Source organism: Galeopterus variegatus, unplaced genomic scaffold, assembly GCF_000696425.1.
Source record: "Galeopterus variegatus unplaced genomic scaffold, G_variegatus-3.0.2 Scaffold1946, whole genome shotgun sequence".
NCBI classification, from domain to species: domain Eukaryota; kingdom Metazoa; phylum Chordata; class Mammalia; order Dermoptera; family Cynocephalidae; genus Galeopterus; species Galeopterus variegatus.
The window spans coordinates 64,359-84,503 of record NW_007728057.1 but is presented as its reverse complement, the minus strand read 5'-3'; the positions used below and the strand labels follow the sequence as shown (position 1 = coordinate 84,503).

At 42.8% G+C, this 20,145-nt stretch overlaps 1 protein-coding gene across 1 annotated transcript in view; it reads right to left on the bottom strand.

Annotated features, from left to right (window-relative positions):
- MAP2K1 (mitogen-activated protein kinase kinase 1) overlaps positions 1-20,145 on the bottom strand; it is an 80,834-nt gene that overhangs the window by 14,086 nt on the left and 46,603 nt on the right. The window contains exons 4-5 of the mRNA XM_008579703.1: positions 16,697-16,774; positions 16,090-16,141 (exon numbers count right to left, since the gene is read on the bottom strand). Of these exons, the coding sequence (XP_008577925.1) occupies positions 16,090-16,141; positions 16,697-16,774 (130 nt within the window). The remainder of the gene's footprint in view (positions 1-16,089; positions 16,142-16,696; positions 16,775-20,145) is intronic.

The window sequence follows — 20,145 nt, the reverse complement described above, 5'->3', positions numbered from 1 at the left end:
ACAGGCTTCCCCAGGGACCTCGCAGGATGCTGAGAGTGGACACCCTGATCCTGCTCAGCCTCTGCAACAATGAGGGTAGGTAACCCCTCCTTCCTCAAAATAAATAGGAGGTTTTATGAAAAACTAAGTGGAAGAATATTTTCTTCCCTGATATTTTCCGCCCCAGGAATAACCACTATTCATAGTTTCCTGAGTTTTCCCTCATGAGCACACATTTTGTAGTTTAACTACTGAGCATTTTCTGTGCCTCTAAAACAAGCAGTTTGGATAAAATAATTCAGGGGTCATTTGTTTATCCTGTAAACACTTACAGAGCACTGCATTGAGCTATGAGTAAAAAGGAGACAGTCTCTGTCACTGAGGCCCTCACCACCAGGGGAGACAGAATCCAACAAATAAAAATAATACACACACTGGTGTATGACGGTAAAGGCAAAGACAGAGATGTGGTCAGGGTGCTGAGGACTCAGATATTCTAAATTCTTCCAACCAGCCGGATCGGTGCCACCCATCTGATGCCAGCATGACTAGCTGACAAGGCCCCAGCAGTCACATGAACTAAGGTGATATCAGCTCTCCAGGGTATTCCTGCTACTACATTCCAGTACTTTCATTTCATTTGGTTTAGACTAATATTAAAAGAAGCTGCATTCCTGAAGGCCAAGGCGAGATGGAAGGAGGAGAGGCATGGAAGAACAGAAAGGCAGAAGTCAGGTGTGGGAGAGAAAGTTCAAGAGAAACAGAAGAGAAGAGGTGTAAGGAAGGAGCGAGGGCCTACAGAAAAGCAAGCAGAGTGACACATGGAAGCCAGATGCTGGTTCAGCTGCGACACAAGCTAAATCCAAAAGTGGATAAGCAAGAGTCAAAGATTTTTTAAAAAGGCAAACGAGATTTTTAAAAATGGTGACTTTAACAACCTCTTGCTAGCATCCTTGGCAGAGCCTTAATAACCCTTCCCTAAAGATGAAGAAACAGAAGGGAGAGGGAGCTGACCCTGATTAATTAAACCACAGCCTCCACAGGGCCACCTCCAGCTACCCATGGCCTCATGGAGCTAATTAAGGAGCAAAGATAATTAAAATTCAGAGAAAACCCCCAACCCTTCAATTAACCATTACCTGTAACCTCTTTTTCCCACCCAAACATCCTTCCCAAAGCGTTATGAAAAAAGGCTCCTGCACTCTCTCCTTCCTCCCTTCTTCCAGTGAGGACCAGGGGCGCAGCTGAAAGACTAGGAGGACGGGAGGGGCAGGTGGCCCAGCAGACCAGGAAGACCCCACAACAGCTCCAGTTTATGGAGCACCTACTATGCCAAGCCAGGGGCGCAGCTGAAAGACTAGGAGGACAGGAGGGGCAGGCGGCCCAGCAGACCAGGAAGACCCCACAACAGCTCCAGTTTATGGAGCACCTACTATGCCAANCACCTCCAGCTACCCATGGCCTCATGGAGCTAATTAAGGAGCAAAGATAATTAAAATTCAGAGAAAACCCCCAACCCTTCAATTAACCATTACCTGTAACCTCTTTTTCCCACCCAAACATCCTTCCCAAAGCGTTATGAAAAAAGGCTCCTGCACTCTCTCCTTCCTCCCTTCTTCCAGTGAGGACCAGGGGCGCAGCTGAAAGACTAGGAGGACAGGAGGGGCAGGCGGCCCAGCAGACCAGGAAGACCCCACAACAGCTCCAGTTTATGGAGCACCTACTATGCCAAGCCTTTGGAATACATGATCCTCTTCAATCTTGAAATAACGGTGTGAAATAAACAGTATAAATGCCTGTATACAGATGAGAAACACTAAGGCTCACAGGGGAAGCGTCCCCTGTCAAGGCTGCACGGTGAACTGGTGGTAGGGGCTAGGGTTAGAACTCATAGACTCCCAGTGGAGTGCTCTCTCCAGGCAGAGCTAAGGACAAGCCATAAGGACTTGCACATCAAAGTCTCAGAAAAGCCATTATTAAGCTGTGGTTGGGGAAGGAGTCACTCCCATTACAGATGTAACAAGCCTTAATTCTGGGAACAGGGTCTGACTTGGGGCAGACTGAAATCCTTGAAATCCAGCTGGGAGAGAAAATAATTCTTCCTGAGTTTTTCAAGGAGCATGATGATTCTTTCTCAGCTCCAGCCCATTATCCTCCTTGACAAGTCTGACTGCCAGAAATGTGCTAACAAGCAGGAACTAGAGGTTGTTTTCCACCTCCTGATTAACAACAGAGTTCAAACAGGGAGCCTCAGAGCATGCCTGTCAGGTCCTAACAAGCAACTATTTTTATCTCCCTCTGCTTTCCAGGTTTTTACCACCAAGCCCAGGAACTGAATTTTAAGCTTTTTCCCCCTTCCCTTCCAAGATTCATTACTTTGGAAATGCATTTACTCTCTACCTGCATGCACCCCTCTCTGCCAATTCACTGCTCATTCCCTGACCCAAAAGGCATACAAACTGACAAATTAAACATGAGATGATATTATAAGAGTTCAAGATTTGGCTTCCATTAACACATACCATTCCAAGAAATGGTCTAAATTTTAAAAATAGGATGTAACAAAAGCCAAAGTGAAAGGTACAGGGATTACACTCAAAGAGAGAGAGAGAGATGTGTAATAAAAGAAGGGAAAAAGAAGAGCAGTAAAGAGAAAAGTTTACGGATCCTAGCTTCCCTGATCTCTCATTTCTGATGACACCATAATAATATTTGGCAGAGGAGTCCCGTTTTACACATATGGAAATTGAGGCTCAAGAATGAAGTCCCTTGCCAACGATCACAAAGTAACCTGTCCATTAAAGGAAACCTGAATTAAAGCAGCATATTTCCCCCTCTAGACTATTTGGATTATCTCAGAAGAGGAGCAGATATGCAAAATCACAAAGCCAATCAACCACCTATGGCAAGAAAACAATGCTGGCTAATTTGGATACCTATATGCTACTCAAGAAAGGGAAATTAGCTAAAAACCTGTTTTGGCCTGCCGAAGGCTAATTTTGCTGGGAGTTGGGAGGAGGGGGATCTGTTAATTTTTAAATGAAGAGTGGGAAAGAATATTTAGTAAGGTGACCCAGGCTCCACCAAAGGCTTCACCCTTTGTGCCTGGATCACAGCTCAGCATAATTCACTTGAAAAGTCTGGAAAAGAGATCAGGAACGTTAATTTTTAAATGAAGAGTGGGAAAGAATATTTAGTAAGGTGACCCAGGCTCCACCAAAGTCTTCACCCTTTGTGCCTGGATCACAGCTCAGCATAATTCACTTGAAAAGTCTGGAAAAGAGATCAGGAAGCCACTCACTGGTCATTCTTAGCTTAGCTTGGTATGAGCCCCTAAAGGAGAGCACTTAGAAGAGTGTCTGACAATTTAAGGACAGATGTCAGGCAACTGTATTGGGCATTCCTTGTTTAGTCTACTGAGAACTGTCTCCCCATCACACACACTTCTTTGTGGGAAACACTCCTCCCTCACTTCAACCCACAGCTTCAGGTGGGGACTGGCAATAAAGAACCCTGTGCCCTGGCCACAGGGTAGCCCCCTGACACAGCCTGGAACTCATAGTTCCCCATCCCCTGGCAATGGTGATCCTGGCAGGTCTGGGCATATGACCCATATCTGTCCAATCAGAGTCCTTTCTCAGAACTTTCTAACTGAAGGTGAGAAAAGCTCTTCCATCTCTGATAATGAGACTGTAAAGCCAGAAGCAATGGCTCCCGTCTGGTAGAGACAGCTGGCCCGAGAGAATAAAGCCAACATCAAAAGAGAAACAAATGAGGAAGGGAGAGAGCTAACAGCATCTTTTATAAGTACATTTTAATTGAAGTATAAGAGCTAATGGCATTTGACTCCCTGGATACAATTATACCTCAGGCTGGCTGCATTCCTAGCCTTCCTAGGGTTTGGTTAGCTCAGCCAAAAATAGTAACAATAATCCCCTTTATTGTTTGAGCTAATTCAAGTTCACTAACAACCAGGAATCCTAATACCCAGTGATTCTTATCATCAATTGGCATCAATAAATTACATTATTAAGTAGGCCATTTAGTGTGGTGTGGAAATAGCACCACCAACTTTGGAACTAGGCAGATATGGGTTTGAATCCTAGCTATACCATTCACTAGCCAAGTTACAAAACCTCTCTGAGAGTTTTCTTGGCTGTGAGGTGGGAATAGTAATTACTGCCTGATAGTGCCTGGCATGTGCTAAGTGCTCAATAAATAGGAGGAGTCACATATGAGAAGCACAGAATTTAGAGTTCAATAGCTCTTGCAGCCTAGAGAGAAAATAAAAGCTGACACTTATTTGAGAAAAAACACAAGTAATAAAAAAATCAGATTCCTTCTCACCCTGGCTCCTACCTAACATGACCCCCTACCCCATCAGTGCCAAGATCCACACTGTTCCCCAAATATTCCCTGCATGTTTGTCTCAAAATCATTTGCTCTGATAGTCTCCAGTCTAGGTGTCTTCATATATGTCCTACCACCCTTCCAGCCTTTTTGTTTCAGGAGGTGGGGAGGGAGGAAAGAGAGGAGTCAGGGAGAGGACTGCCTAACTCAAATGCATCCCTTTAATTTCCTCCCTTCACTTGGAGGAAGGAGCCCTACCCACTATTTGTACTGTTTAAGTTTTCCTGGGTCACTCAGGGACTTGGAAATTGAGCTAAGAGGTTCAGCTTGAGTCTGGGCTATGTCTGGGATGGACCTGATGCTGAGGGGCAGTTTCTTCCTCCTCCCTCTGGACACAGAAGCAAAGAAAGCAGAGCTACAGAGCACACTGCATGAGAGAGGCTGCCTGGCATCACAGTGGTCTTCTGGTCCCTGTTCTGTCCCTTTCTGTGCACTGGTTACATCTGGCCCTCCAGTTCCCAAAGGGCCCCCTGGATCCTTATAAGGAAACCTTCTGTTCTGTTCACACTTGACTCTAGTTGGTTTCTGTTACTTGTAACCAAGAACCCTCATAAGACAAAGCCAAGCTCCTCCATGAAGCCTCCCCTGTCCGCTGTCCACCTCCAAGACTCCCTCTCTTTGGAACCCTGCAGGTCTTATTACAAATGTAACTTATGTTAGTACATCTGCCACCTAAAGTTTTTTTTCTGAAAAAATCCAACTTTCCACAAAAGTAGAGACAGAAACCATGTATGTATCTGTTGCCCGCTTTCAATAATGATCTGCTGCTCCTTGACAATCTTATTTCCTCTAATAACCTCCAGCATTTTCTTGGCAGGGTGGGAGGGAGTGGAATGTTTTAAGGCAAATCCCAGACCCGATGTGTCAATTCACCCATAAATCTTTTATCTGACTTTTAAAACAGTCATGCTTCTCCAACTTGGACTTGAAGCTCTATGAGGATAGGGACTGTCTCTTCTGCTTCTTAAGAGCCCAGCATTATAGATTCAATGGGCTTTTAAATGCCACAACCTTGATGCTATTATACAACACCTGGTCAGAGTTTCATCTGATCCTGAGGAAAGTTCCACGAGATGGAGAAGGAAGTGAGATTACCCCTAAAAGAATGAGGAAGGTGAGACTCAGAAATAATGAACGACTCTGCCAGGATCACTCAGGGAGCCAATGCCTGAGCTGAAGGAGAGGACACAGTGGTTCTGAGGCTCCTTGGTGAGCAGCAGCTTCCTGGGGATTCAGTGCCTGCCACTGCCACCTAATGACAGCACTAAACATGCTTCACAGGGCTGTAAGCACTTACCTCCAACAGTAAAGTCTGAAATGTTTCCAAATGGAAAAAGAAAATCCACCATGGTTGTTTCTAATTAATTTGGTGCTGTCCAGCCTTATGCTGTTCTGACCCTTGAGCTGAGACGCACCACTAGACTCTAATGTTGTTACTCTGTGGTTTCCGGTGTTGTGGGCTGAGTTCCATCTAGCTTTGGGTAGTAGTTAATAAAATCTGCCCCTAGTTTGGTTGTGAGATCACCAAGTGACCAGACTTCCAAACAAAACCAGCTCTCCTGGGGATGAGACCCTCCTCAGGAAGTTGTCTGTAACTAAAGAGACTGACAGGCCCAGCCCCAGGCTTCTGTTAAAAATGAGGCTTTGTGGGGCCGGCCCGGTGGCGCACTGGATAGTGCGCCGCTTGGGAAGCGCGGCGGCGCTCCCGCCCGAGGGTTCGGATCCCACATACAGACCGGTTCCCGCTCACTGGCTGGGCGAGGCACGGGAGCAACACCGAGGGTTGCAATCCCGTTGCCGGTCCCCGGTCCGGTATGGGGGCAACACTGAGGGTTGTGATCCGTTGCCGGACACGGAAAAAGACAAAAGACAAAAAAAAAAACAAAAAAAAAACTAAGGTATTTACAATGTAAATGGTGGCTTGCTAGTAGTTGTTTAGTGCAGTGCCCCTCATTTGACAACCCCTTACCATTGTCAAAATGTAATACAGTTAATTCAGTAATGGGGAAATCTTTCTGATATAACTTCCCTCCTGTTGTCATTTTAGAATACCCTGAGCATAGAGAAAAAAAAAAAAAAAAAAAAAAAAAAATGAGGCTTTGTGAAGTAAGAAGGAGCAGGATACAGCTCTCCAGGGATCACCAGGTACAGCCTCAGGGCAGAGCCTCGGACCTCAGGCTCCCTCCCACCACAATCTCCCTGGGAAAAGCCAGGGGCAAGTCTTCCTATTTCCCCTCCCCATCTTCCTACACCAGTACCTGCCCTCTGCTCTCCAGAGACTGCCCAGAATAAACCCTGACCACCTCTCTCCTGTCTGTCTCCTCCCGTCTCTTCACTCTGCAACCATTTTAACTCAGATCCACATTATCTCTTACTGGACCGTGGCAGCAGCCTCCTAATTGACCTCTCTCCCCTCTGCAGCTCACCTTAGCCACAGTAGCCAGAGTCCTCTTTTTTAAAGGCTAGCTCACTTCCCTTGCCCTGCAGGGGGAACTTTCCACTGCTCCCGATTGCCTATGATAAAGACCAGTTCCTGATCATGGCAGTGAAGATCCTCCTTGTTGCTTTAACTATTCCTCACTTTAATTCCCTGCCCTCCTCACCAGGAACCCTTTATTCTAGACAACTTGAATGACTTGCTATTTCCTATAAGGACATGTCTGTGTTTTCTTGCCCCTGTGCCATGATTCATGTGTTTCCCTCTTCCTGGAATTCCTTTCCTTGACACTGCCATATGTATAACTTCTACCCAAGCTTCAAAGGCCAGCTCAAATACCACCTCCTCCATGAGGCTTCCCTAAAAGGATCAGAGGAAGCACTCTCCCTCCTCAAACATCCTGTCTGCCCCTCTTGAGGAGCTAAGAGACAAACTCGTCCATTGCTGTGGGTCTAGCAGATGAGATAATTCTAAAGAGAAAGAGACTCACATTTCTAACCAAGAGACCAGCATACTGGATTCCAGCTACTAATTAGCCACTGCTTCTCTCCATCTGTACGATAGGGAAGTCTAAGCAGAGTCAAAAGCAACCCCTTCTTCCTATAAATTCACTGTCCCCTTGAAGCTGTCACCCACACAGCTACAGGATGAGAGTGGTGGTCAAAAATAACAGAGATTCAGCCAGGGCCACCTCGTGGACACCAGAGACAACTTTCTACAGTTCGAGGAGCAGATGACACTCCTCTGTCACACAAAGACAGAGACTGTGCTCAGGACAGAACCCTGTGTGCAGCCTCAGGCCAGGTGGCCAGGGGAGGCAGGGTCCACCCTGACTTTCTGCTCAGGGAAGCCTGTTAAGATGCCAGAAGAACCCTGGCAGGTAGGAGAGTGGCTTACAAGGGTTGCAGAAAAAGACTCTCAGAACCTCATTACATGTGAATCTGCTATAAACAACTTATAAAAACAACAAAAAACAAACTTGATCCACTTCAGATCTTGCCTATCAATGCCAATAAGTCTGAATGAAGTGAAAGGAAGAATTCAGAGTTGAAATCCTGACAGCTGCTGAGCATCCTGCCATAAGCTATTGCTGGGACACCTGTTATGTTAAGGCTTTGGAGACTTCCAGCTGTCACTGGGACAAGGATCCAAAAACTCTCATGAGGGCTCTGCAGAAGGCTTAATCTCATTATGACCTAAAAGCCTCTTTTTTTTACCCTGAGCAATAATGAACATTTTGGGGGTATACTCCAAGAGGACAGCATCAAGATATAATCTACTCCAGCTCAGAAGAGAACCATCATGGCTTACTCAAATCACAGCCGGCTATGTGTCCCTTCAAAAATCAAGACTGTCTTTTTCAGTACACTACAGACCCAGGCTACTAATTCAATACTGGACATAAATATCAGGCATGTTACACACAGTTTCATCTGATAGAAGGAAAAGAAAGACAAGTTGAGGCATAATTTAAAACTGTTCTTAGAATTTATTGATCTTTATCAGCCAGCAACTCCAAGGCAGAAATAATTTACAGGCTAAGTTGAATGAACTCCATATCATTTAATACTTCTTCAAGGTCTTGATCAAAATAAGGCCTTGAGGGCCGGCCCGGTGGTGCACTGCTACAGTGCGCCGCTTGGGAGCGCGGCAGCGCTCCCGCTGAGGGTTCGGATCCCACATACAGACCTGCCGCTCACTGGCTGAGTGAGGTGCGGGCGCAACACCGAGGGTTGCATCCCATTGCTGGTCCCGGTCCAGTACGGGTGCGACACTGAGGGTTGCGATCCGTTGCCGATCACGAAAAAAAACAAAAAAGGAAAAAAAAAAAAATAAGGCCTTGATAACTAGAGCAGGCTAAGAAGAACTGCAGGCTGGCAATGCAAATCATTGCTATAAATAGCACAAAACAGAGCTGCATCCTACCACTTTCTCCACCTCCAACCCTCTAACTCATAGCTGAACTACTTGGTTCAGTTTTGGATGACTGGACCTATGACCTGCCAAAGTAAGTGGAAAGATTAAACGGAAACTTTTATGGCTAATTCATTTCAAAGCTCCAGAATCAGGAAAAAAATCCTTTCTCCTACCTATGTCATCCATCATGTTTTCCTCAAGAACTCAAAGCTGACAAATTTAAAGCTGAGTTTTGTGCTTAAATTCTAAAGTTTTCTCTGTCAGGGAATTCTTCTTCCCCTTAACTCAGTGGTCAGCAAGCTTTTTCTGTAAAGGACCAGAGAGTAAATATTTTAGGCTTTGAGGGCCACATGGAAATCTCTTTCACAAGCAACTAGTCAAATTTGCCACTACAGCACAAAAGCGGCCGTAGACAACATTTAAACAAATAAACATGGCTATGTTTCAGTAAAACTTCATTAATGGATATTGAAGTTTGGATTTCATATAATTGTCACATGTCACAAAATTTTGAAAACCATTCTTAGCTTATAGGCCATACAGAATTAGGCAGCAGGCCAGATTTGGTCTCCAGGCCAGCTTGCCCACCCCTGCCTTGTTTTGATCCTATGTTAGCAGTGTTTTGCCTTTCTGACTCAATGCTTAATAGTATTTGTCATAGAAAAACTTTACTTTTAAAAATTTGTTTGATTTCAGCATCCATTCCTTTTTCCATCTTCTAGTAACAAAGCCCTTCTTTGTCAATCAAGGGGCTCCATCTATCCTACCACGGTGGTGAGCATATAATCCAGGTGGCCCATCAGACCAGACTACTCCAGTCCCTGGAACACAGTGATTGGTCCAGGCATGGGCTGGCACTTCGGACAAAGCCAATTTGCCAGTCAGTGGTTTGAACAGTGACTTGGATGCTGGGGAGAGTAGGTAGAGCTCTTTCTCTGGTATAGGGAACACTAAGGACTAGATGTGCCCAGGGCTAGTAAGGTCCATCCTGCCCCCAGTAAAGAATCTGATGAAAAGGAAGCCCACGCCAGAATAAGCAAAGCTGAGAGGTGACCAGAATCCTGTGGCTGTCATCTTAACCCCATACTCATCCCTGCCTTCAGACCTCCTGGACCAAGCCAATACATTCCATCTTTTGATTAAGTAATCTTAAATTGGGTTTCTAACACAACCAAAGAATTCTAACTAATCAATTATGTTACATCATATTCTATTTGAAAGTTGGTAGGGTAGTGATTCATGCACAACAAAACAATGGCATTGGCTATGTTCCACATACTAGAGTCATTTACAGATATGTCTCTTTCCCCTGTTAGACTCTAAGCTCTTGGAGGACACAATTCATTTACAAGCCATCTTTATGCCTACGAGTGATTCACCCTGTACCTTGCACTTGGCAGGTATCCTATAAATATTTTACAGATATCAATTACTTGTCTTTAATGGGGGGAAAGATTGTGAGGAGAGGGGTGGATAAACATGGAGGTGCATATACATGTACCTACCCATGACTACCACCAGAATGTTACTCAGAGATTTCAGAGAAAACTTACACTCCCAGGGGGTCTCAGATCTAATACTCACCCCTTTATCAACAACCCACAAATCACATACACCAGGCTGAGCCACACAGATTGCTTCTCCCTTTGAACACCAAGGGGAAATAGAATACAATATTCTGCAAACACCAGAACAAATCATAGTGGACCATTCAACTGGCCAGGGCTTCAACACTGGGAATGTCAGCTGTACTTATCCTGCCCAAGAAGTCCTGCTCCATGACCAATCACTTGGAGTGAGGATGAGAACTTGCTCATCTCTAGGTTCCCATATGGTGTGGACACACTAGAAATGTAGGAAAGCTAGCCAACTGTATAACCAAAGCAGTGTACCTCACTAGGACCAGGACACCTTACCCACTTGTAGAAAAATAACTGAAAAACTTTCAGGAGGCTACAACCTAGCTGGAAAAACAATACCTAAATGGTACCTGAAAACAATTGGCCTCCCCTCAAACATCATGATTATACTTCCTCCCACTTAAAAAAGCAATTCTTAAGTGCAGGTATGCCTAGCTTTATATTACTGATGTATTCCTCGAAAGAAAAGTTTAAGTCAAGTTGATATAATTTGCTTGCCTTTTTGAAGATTCTGTGGGAACTTAAAGATCCTGTAATGAATGCTTTGAAAGGTGAAGAACTGCCTCCAGAGCAACTTGTGTTATAAGTTACTTTTGTACATTAGCTTTACTTAGAGCAGCGCACACCTAAAAATCACTTTCAACCTAGTAATTAAAATCCTAAGTGTTACCTCCACATGCTAGACTAGGTCACGTTGAGGGTCAACCTGCCCCAACACTTAGCAGGACAGAATGGTGTTCCTCAATACCTGCATGACTGTTGTGGGAAAGGATGCTTCAAAGGGACTGACCCTGGACCCTTCTGGGAGGGGACTGAACCCACAACCCACCCACCAGTAAGGCTAAGAAGGGCTCTCTCCCATTTTCATCCTAACTCAGGTTTCCCAGAATCATCCACTTGCCGTGCTTATTGCTCAGGAATCAAGCTGTGTGAAAGTACCATTCCACCATTCAGGCCTTACATTTAACTCTTCCAGGGCTTCTGGAGAAGACCCACAAACAACAAGAGTCTGAGAAGCTGAGCAGCCAGCCCAGCCCATGCAGGCATGCTCACTGGGGCAGAAGTCCTTCTAGGGACTTCCCATTCCAGGCTGGGCAAGTGGGTGAACTCTCCAGCAAAGACATCTGTCCAGAGACTCATCTGGCTCCCAAAGCAGCTCTTCATGCCAAAGAGCAACAATTGGTGAAGCCAGAAAAGCAAGCCCTGAGAAAGTAGGGGCAGCACTAGGCCAAAGGGAAAAGAAAACTGGTTATTCCAGAAATGAACTGAAACCTCTCTCTCTCTCTGGAATAGAAACAAAGTTAGAGCTCTTCATTGTAAAACACAGGGCATGGTCCATAGTAGGTACATGGTAGAGAAAAACAGGAGACAAGGGCTCCTGACCCAGTTTCACTGTTGACTCCCTGTGTGTTCTGGCACAAGTTAATCACACATTCATCCATTTAACAAACCTTTAAAGAGGAGCTATTTTCAGCTATCAGGTTAGGGACTGATGAATTAGACATGCTCAGTCAATATTTTTTCAAATATCTGTCCTGCCCATCCTTTCCTGGGACTCAGTACTTGTATGTTAGACTGCATGATATTACCCCATATGTCTCTGAAATTGGCCCATAGATCTAATACCTTTCTGGCCCTCTTGCTCAGACTCCAATTTCATGTACCGGACAACTTGATCTTGTCCCACATATCTCTAAGGTTCTGCTCTTTTGTCTTTTTCTAGTCTTCTCCTCTTTGTACTTCAGTTTTGATAGTTTCTACTGTAACATCTTCGAGTTTACTGATCTTTTCCTGTGCAGGGACTAATCTGCACAAGAAAAATTTTTCATTTCAGATATCAAATTTTTCATGCATAGAAGTTCCATGGTTCTTTATTTATATCTTCCATTTCTGTGACTTTATATTCATCTTTTCCTTTAAATGCTTGAGCGTATTTATAATACCTGTTCTAAAGTCACTGTGCTAATTCCATCATCTCTTTCATTTCTGGGTCTCTTTGTATTGACAGTTTTCTTCTGGTATGGGTCACATTTTCCTGGCTCTTTGCATGTCTAGCAATTTTTTTATTACATGCTGGACACTATGAATATGAGGGTTTGGATTCTGTTGTCTTCCTTTGATGAGTGTTAGACTTGCTTTTGGCATGCTCTTGATGTCTTGTGGATCAGCTCGATGCTTCAGAGCTTTGTTTTATGGTTTTATTGGAAGGGCTTAAGACAGCCTTTTCTCTAAAGCTAGTTTAGCCCCACTACTAAGTCATGGCCCTTCTGGGGTTTCTATGGAGTTTCCCAGGTGTTTAATTATGGCTTTCCATTCTGAATGGTTGGAACTTGAACTTCTCTCATCCCTGTGAAAACTCTGGGAATTGTTTAGCTTATATCTCCTTGGTATTTTTCTGCCTGGTCTGATAGATTTTCACTCTACATATGTGCAGATCAGTATATAGCAACAAACTCAAGGAAACCAGTAAAGTACTTCAAGGCAGAAAGCTAGAGCAATTATAAGCCTCATCAGTTCTGTTTCCCTTACCTCACAGATCTCAGTCCTGCACTATCTATTGTCCAGGTCTAATAACTGCTGCTTCCATATGTTTTCTCCAATTTTATAGCTGTTTATGGTGAGAGGGCAAGTTTGTCACCAGTAACTCCTAAAAATTTCAGAAATGGAAGCGTAATTTCCCCCTCTTTTTTTTTTTTTTTTTTGGTGCAGAGGGGAGCTGCTGGTTGGTACAGGGATGGAACTCTGGACCCTGGTGTTATCAGCACCATCCTCTAACCAACTGAGCTAACCAGCCAGCCCCAGTTTTCCTTTTTAACATCAGTTTTCTTTGAGATTTTTTTTCCCCCCCGGCTCTTGTCAGAATAATCTCTAGTCCTAAGCAATGCAGTTTGATGGCCCAGGTTGGAATTAATTGATAGGGTGATAGGGGCTGGACACTTAGCTCAGTTGGTTAGAGCACAGCCTTATAACACTAAAGTCATGGGTTTCAGATCCCCATACCAGCCAGCCACCCCCCCAAAAAACAAAAGAAATTAATAGATGCACAGTACTGAACCATATGCACAAGCTATAAGTTGGCCATGCAAATTCCAACATACAACTCTGCCTTGAACAGAAACCTATCAATATTTTACGAAATTTTCCTTGGAATGAGAGGAAACATGTGTACAACATTCCTCTTCATGCTTCATTTTCTATTTCTTTTCTTCCCCCAGAAGCCCATTAAGGAGGAACTACCATTACTCTTTTTCTTTCCAGTCAGCCCATCTAGCTAGTCACTATACCCAAAGCAGTGTTTCTCAAAGCATGGCTATGGACAACAGCACCAGAATCAGTGCTTACTTACCAGTGCCTATCACATACAACAACATGGATGAACCTTGAAGACATTATGCTGAGTGAAATAAACCAGTCACAGGAGGACGAATACTATAGGATTCCACTCATACGAGGTACCTAGAGTAGTCAAACTCAGAGACAGAAAGCAGAATGGTGGTTTCCAGGGACTGGGAGGAGGGGGAAATAGAGTTATTAAATACAGAGTTTCAGTTCTGCAAGATGAAAAGAGTTAAATGGGTAGAGTTTCAGTTCTGTAAGATGAAAAGAGTACATATACATTGTTGTGTGATAGCTGCACAACAATGTATATGTACTCAATGCCGCTGCACTGTACACCTAAAATGGTTAAAACGGTGATTTTTATTTTTTTTAAAAAACAGCGCCTATTTTGAAAATTTCAGATTTCTAGGCCCCTCCCCAGAACTACTGAATCAGAACTACCCTCTAGGGCCGGCCCGGTCTACAGTGCGCCGCTTGGGAGTGCGGCAGCGCTCCAGCAGAGGGTTCAGATCCCACATACAGACCGGTTCCCGCTCACTGGCTGAGCGAGGTGCGGGTGCAGCACTGAGGGTTGCGATCCCGTTACCAGTCCGGTCCAGTACGGGCGCAACACTGAGGGTTGCGATCCGTTGCCAGACATGAAAAAAAGACAAAAAGGAAAAAAAAAAAAAAAAAGAACTACCCTCTAACATTGCAAACATTGCCCCAATTAGGTGAGCTCTAACTGAAGACCTGAAAAATCAGTATTTTGAAGAAGCTGTAATAACAAAAAGAACAGTAGGAGAAGGAAAGGGGGATTGTCAGCTATAAACCCATGAGGCAGCCTTGCCTAAGCTGGTTCACTTCAATGCTCAGGTTGCTCACAGGTAGAATTTATCACCTAGGGCCGGCCCGGTGGCGCACTGGAGAGTGCGCCACTTGGGAGCGCGGCGACACTCCCGCCAAGGGTTTGGATCCCATGTAGAGACCGGTTCCCGCTCACTGGCTGAGCGCGGTGCGGGCGCAACACCAAGGGTTGCGATCCCGTTGCCGGTCCCCGGTACGGGCGCGACACCGAGGGTTGCGATCCCGTTACCAGTCAGTAAAAAAGACAAAAAGAAAAAAAAAAAAAGAATTTATCACCTAATATATGATGGCTCGTAAGCTGGCCAATCAATTCCATCAATCCACCCATCTCCTCCTTAGTCCTTCCTCTTTATACATGTTACTGTCAGCAGTACTGCAGCTGAAAGGATATGATCAATAGCACTATGTTTTCCAATTTTCTTTTCTCTGGCTTCTTCATCTTTTTTAAAATAAATTTTATTGAGGTATAATTTACATAGTGTAAAATACAGACATATTAGTAGACAGTTTGATTTTCAATAAATGTATATACCCATGTATTCACCACCATTATTAAAACATTTCCACTATCACAAAAAGTCCCTTTGAAGTTAATCTCTCCCTAGACCCTTAGCCAACCACAGATCTACTGTCACTATAGACTTATTGTTGTTTTCTCATTCATTCATTCATTCATTTATATGACCCGTAAGGGGATCTTAACTCTTGACTTGGTGTTGTCAGCACCATGCTCTCCCAAGTGAGCTAATCGGCCCTCCCTATGTAGGGATCCAAACCCGTGGCCTTGGTGTTATCAGCAACCACACTCTCCCACGTGAGCCACGGGCCAGCCCCTTCTCTATAATTTTATACACGTGGAAACAGTTTGAACTATTTTGTGTCTGGCTTCTTTTGCTCATAAATGTTTTTGAGATTCATCAAAGTTGAGGATATCCTGTTAATGTTTATAGTTAACTAGTATTCTATTGTATTGATATACTATAATTTGTTTATCTCTGCCTGCAGAAGTACATTTCAGCTGTTTCTTCTAGGAATATGGTTGCTTTAAACATTTGTGTACAGGTCTGTGGATGTATGTTTTCATTTATCTTGGATAAATACCTAAGAATAACATGGTCATAGGGTAAGTGTATGAGTTTACATACAGTTATTAAAAGAAACCAGAGTTTCTTTTATAGTCAAACTCATATACAGCTGGTTTAGTCGTGGTTTGGGGCCTGTATAACCTAGTCCAGTGGATAGACAGTGACATTGGGGATTGGGTACCTAAGTACTGGCTGAGGATCTTAGCCTGGGTTTGCTGGGTGACTACATCTGTCACAGCCTCGGGTAACAGGTGTATCAAGACCAAAAGAAGGTGGGACTTGCTGCCCAGGCCCATCAAACTAAACAAAGTCTTGTAATAAAGATAAAAAAACATTATTAAAAGGCTTTTACACCAAAACAACAAAGCAGAAGATGCAAGAATCTTTGAATTTCAGCTAAAATTCAAAACATAGCAACTAGCAAGTAATTTCTTACCTCTGTGCATAATCTTGTGCTTCTCCCTCAAATATGTCAGGCCTTTTATTACCTAGAGAAAAGGGAATATAAAAAGATGGGAAACAGAAATAGTGATGTGTAGAAATATAATCTATTTTTAAAAGATCTAGAAAATATTTCATCTAACATCATTACAAATTTGCCTTCCCTTATTTAATCTTTCTTTTATTTCATTTTTTTAACATAACTTATTAAGCAACCATCTTTTTACATGGTATATAAAATATTATTTTTAAGTAAAACTAATTATGGCAAGTTTAAACTTTTAAAAACACTGCTTGAATTCATGTTTTTCTAAATCTGCAATCTGAAAAAGAAGCTTTCTGATATCACAAATGGGAATTTTCTTGGATACCTTGTCTTACTTTTCAAGACACAGTTACTTTTCTCATTCTAATGAAAGAGAAAGAGAAACAAAGAACATTGTATCTAGACTCTAGACAGGAAAAATTCTAGTGAGAAAACCCAACCTTTCTTATAAACTTTCCCCTTGTTGATTTCCTACTTTCCTTCTTCATCCATTTTATACCAATTCATTAACTTATCAGTGAGGGAACTTGAAAGAAAAACTTCACAACATACTCACAGCAATGCTAACTTTTCCTAAAATTTGTTCAGGAATTCTTCCAGCTTTCTTCAGGACTTGATCCAAGGAACCCCCATCCTAAGAACAAGAATACCAGACCATTTAGTGACAATGTTTCTAACAATTCTTTCAAATGTTAAACTTCAGGAAGCCAATGAATCTTAAACCCTATGAGAAAAGTATGGCAAATCCTCCCAGCAGGTTAAGGGTTAAGCATCATTTGATTTATTCCAGACATCAAATAATGATATGAATGCAAAACATTGTGGGAGGTATCAAATACTTATAAATCAAATCCTATGAATGTCATTAAACAAATTAATAATTCAGTGCTCACAAAAAAGCTTATTTTGCACTAAACTGATAGTATAGTATAATGGTTAGGAGTGCAGGCTCTACAGGCAAACTATTTAAATTTGAATCCCAACTCTGCCAATTATCTAGGGGATCTTGACCAAGTTCCTCAACTTATAAAATGAGGATGATAATAATTATAAGACTATTATAATAATCATAGGGTTAATAAAGGGATTAAACAAGCTAATACACATAAAGCATTTAGAACAATGTGTAGTACATACTAAGGGCTCAATAAATGTTAGCCATTTTATCACATACGTCATAATTTGCATCTGATATTATCTTAAACAGCTCATGATTAACAAAATCCAAAGAAAAATGTCATAGAAAGAAATAATATATTCCACAAATCCTACAAAGTGCCATGGACTGTGTTATGTCCTATGAGGGACAGAGAAATGAAAGAGAGTTAGTTCCTGCCCTCGATATGTTTATTAATATGGCAAATATATAACTCTCAATAAAATACAGCAAAACCATAAATGTATAAGAAAAGTACTACAAACATGCAGAAGAAGGGAGAAGTAATTCTGACTTCCCTTAGAAGATGGCATTTGAGGGGCCGGCCCGTGGCTCACTCGGGAGAGTGTGGTGCTGACAACACCAAGGCCATGGGTTCAGATCCCATATAGAGATGGCCGAGAGCGTGGTACTGACAACACCAAGGGTTAAGATCCCCTTACCGGTCATCTTTTTTTTTTAAAAAAAAAGAAGAAGATGGCATTTGAGCTGAAACTTTACCCAAAGAATGATTTCTATACCTGGAAAGGGGGAGAAGCAAGGGGAGAACAGAACAGTGTATTCCAAAAAGATCAAAAGCAGAGAAGCATTAAATTGCTTAGCATTCCTGGAATGATACATGGTTCATTTCCCTGTGGGTGCGTGAAGAGGCACAGTGAGGGATCCAGGCCGGAAATGGCCAGCTGGGGCCAAAACCCCACCCAGAAACCGGGACTTGACTTTACCGTTGCAGAAGTAAAGGAGTCCAACCTGGGTGTTTAAAGATGACAATCACAGCAGCTGGGAGAGAGACATAAGACTCTGCAGGCAGGGAGATGGGAGAGGAGATAACCAGGGGAGATGACATAAATGGAATCCCGGGCAGAGGCAATGGAAAGGAAAAGCATGAGAAAGAATGTAACTGTGGTGTGAAGCCAGACTCTATAGGGCTCATAGGTCAGGGCTTCCCACTCCTAGATTCTACATTTTAACCCAAGATCTTGAAGAAATGCTTCACTCAGAGAACCCTGATGTATCAAGGCAGAAACAGGTTCATGCCCCTATGGCTTCAGGTGTAGCCAATTATCACCTGCAACCTAAAGTTATCCTCAGAGGTAGAGATAATTCCTGCAAACTCAAACTGATTTTCTAAAGTACCCTACCTACACTGAGCAGTTACCATCTTCACCAATCATTTATCAAATGCCTCTGTGTAAGGTATAGGGCACTAAGCATGGAAAAAACTATAAGATCCAGATAAAGCACACTCTGCTTGGGGAGAACATACTCATAAGAAGCAAGGCACCTTAAATCTTCCCCTGAAATAAGGCAGGGAACAAAACCTGAATGAAGACAACAGATGATGCTACAGGAGCTCAAAGATGGAAACAACTGGTAGACAAGCAGCTAAGGGAAAGGTTCAAAACAGGAGCGACATGGAGGCTAAGCCTTGGAGGTGGGCAAAATCTGGATATACAGAGAGGAATTTCCACAGACATCCTGCCTCCAAAATCACCCAGCCTCTATAATGCAGCCATTGAACATAAGATCATAGAATAATGCATAACATGATAAACAAAAGGACAGAACATAATCCCACTTGTATATAAAGTTTGAAGTGTGTGTACACTCACACAAAACAAAATAAAAAATGTTAACATGGGTTAACTACAGTCTAGACAGTAAGTTTATCCAGGATTTTTGTTGTATGATAGTTTCTTCTTTGTGTTTTTCTATTGTTTATAAATTTTCTACAATGAATAAATGTGTTACCATTTTTAAATTACTGAACTCATTTATGAGAGTGGAGAATTAAATCTATAAATCAATTAACAGATAAGCACCCACTTTGTGCAAAGGAACTGTTAGGTAGATAAAAAAAAAAAACGGCCTACTTTCTAGAGGAAGAAAATAAGGAAGACTCATTCAAGAATACAGATCTCCCAATAATTGTTACCCAAAACAATGCTAAAATTAGATTATCAACTTAAACATTCTATGATTATAAAAAGGAAGTTTGGACAGATCAATTTCTATTATAGTCAATTCTGGATTGCTGATGTCAATGGAAAGGAAAAATGGTACAGATGTGGACTCTCAAATGCAGGGTTGTTTCATCCAGAACATAAACATCCCTGACTATGTGTGACTTCTAATCATAATAAATTCCCTGGTATAACTACCTAGTAGTGGGTGAGTCAACCAAGAAGCATGGTGAATTCTGAAATTCAACATGAAATTTCAAGTGTGCCATAGATAATCTCCACATACATAGGAGAGCAGAATCACAAATCTAGAACAAAACAGAACTCCCCTGTAAACACACTTATCTTCCAAGAGCCGTTGAAGATCTCTTACCCAGGCTGTGACCCAGGCTGAAGCTCAAGCAGTTAAATCCTCTGATCCTGGCTGCCTTCACAACGCCACAGACCCCTTGTGGCCAAGTTAGAACACCACCACAGCCCAGGTTACTACACCCAAGTCAGCAGCCTCCCTAGAAATGCCACAGTACCTCAATTTCCTTTACCAATGGGAAGAGAGATTCTAGTGCAGAAATTTCCCAAGCTATTTCTATTTTGCTCCAAGTAAATGTGATTTCACTCCTTTGTTAGAATGGTTTTGCCTAATATCAGAGAAGACTATATACTTAAACCAAGATAGCAAAGCCACTCTGTCAAAATCGGATTCAAATGAGGTAGAAAAGTTGACACTGTGGTCCTCAGGTTCCTTCCTCCATTTCAGCAATGGACAGCACTACCTTTCAACTGACCCAAACAACAGCCCTCCTCCTGCTGGGCAGAGGACAAAATCGGATTCAAATGAGGTAGAAAAGTTGACACTGTGGTCCTCAGGTTCCTTCCTCCATCTCA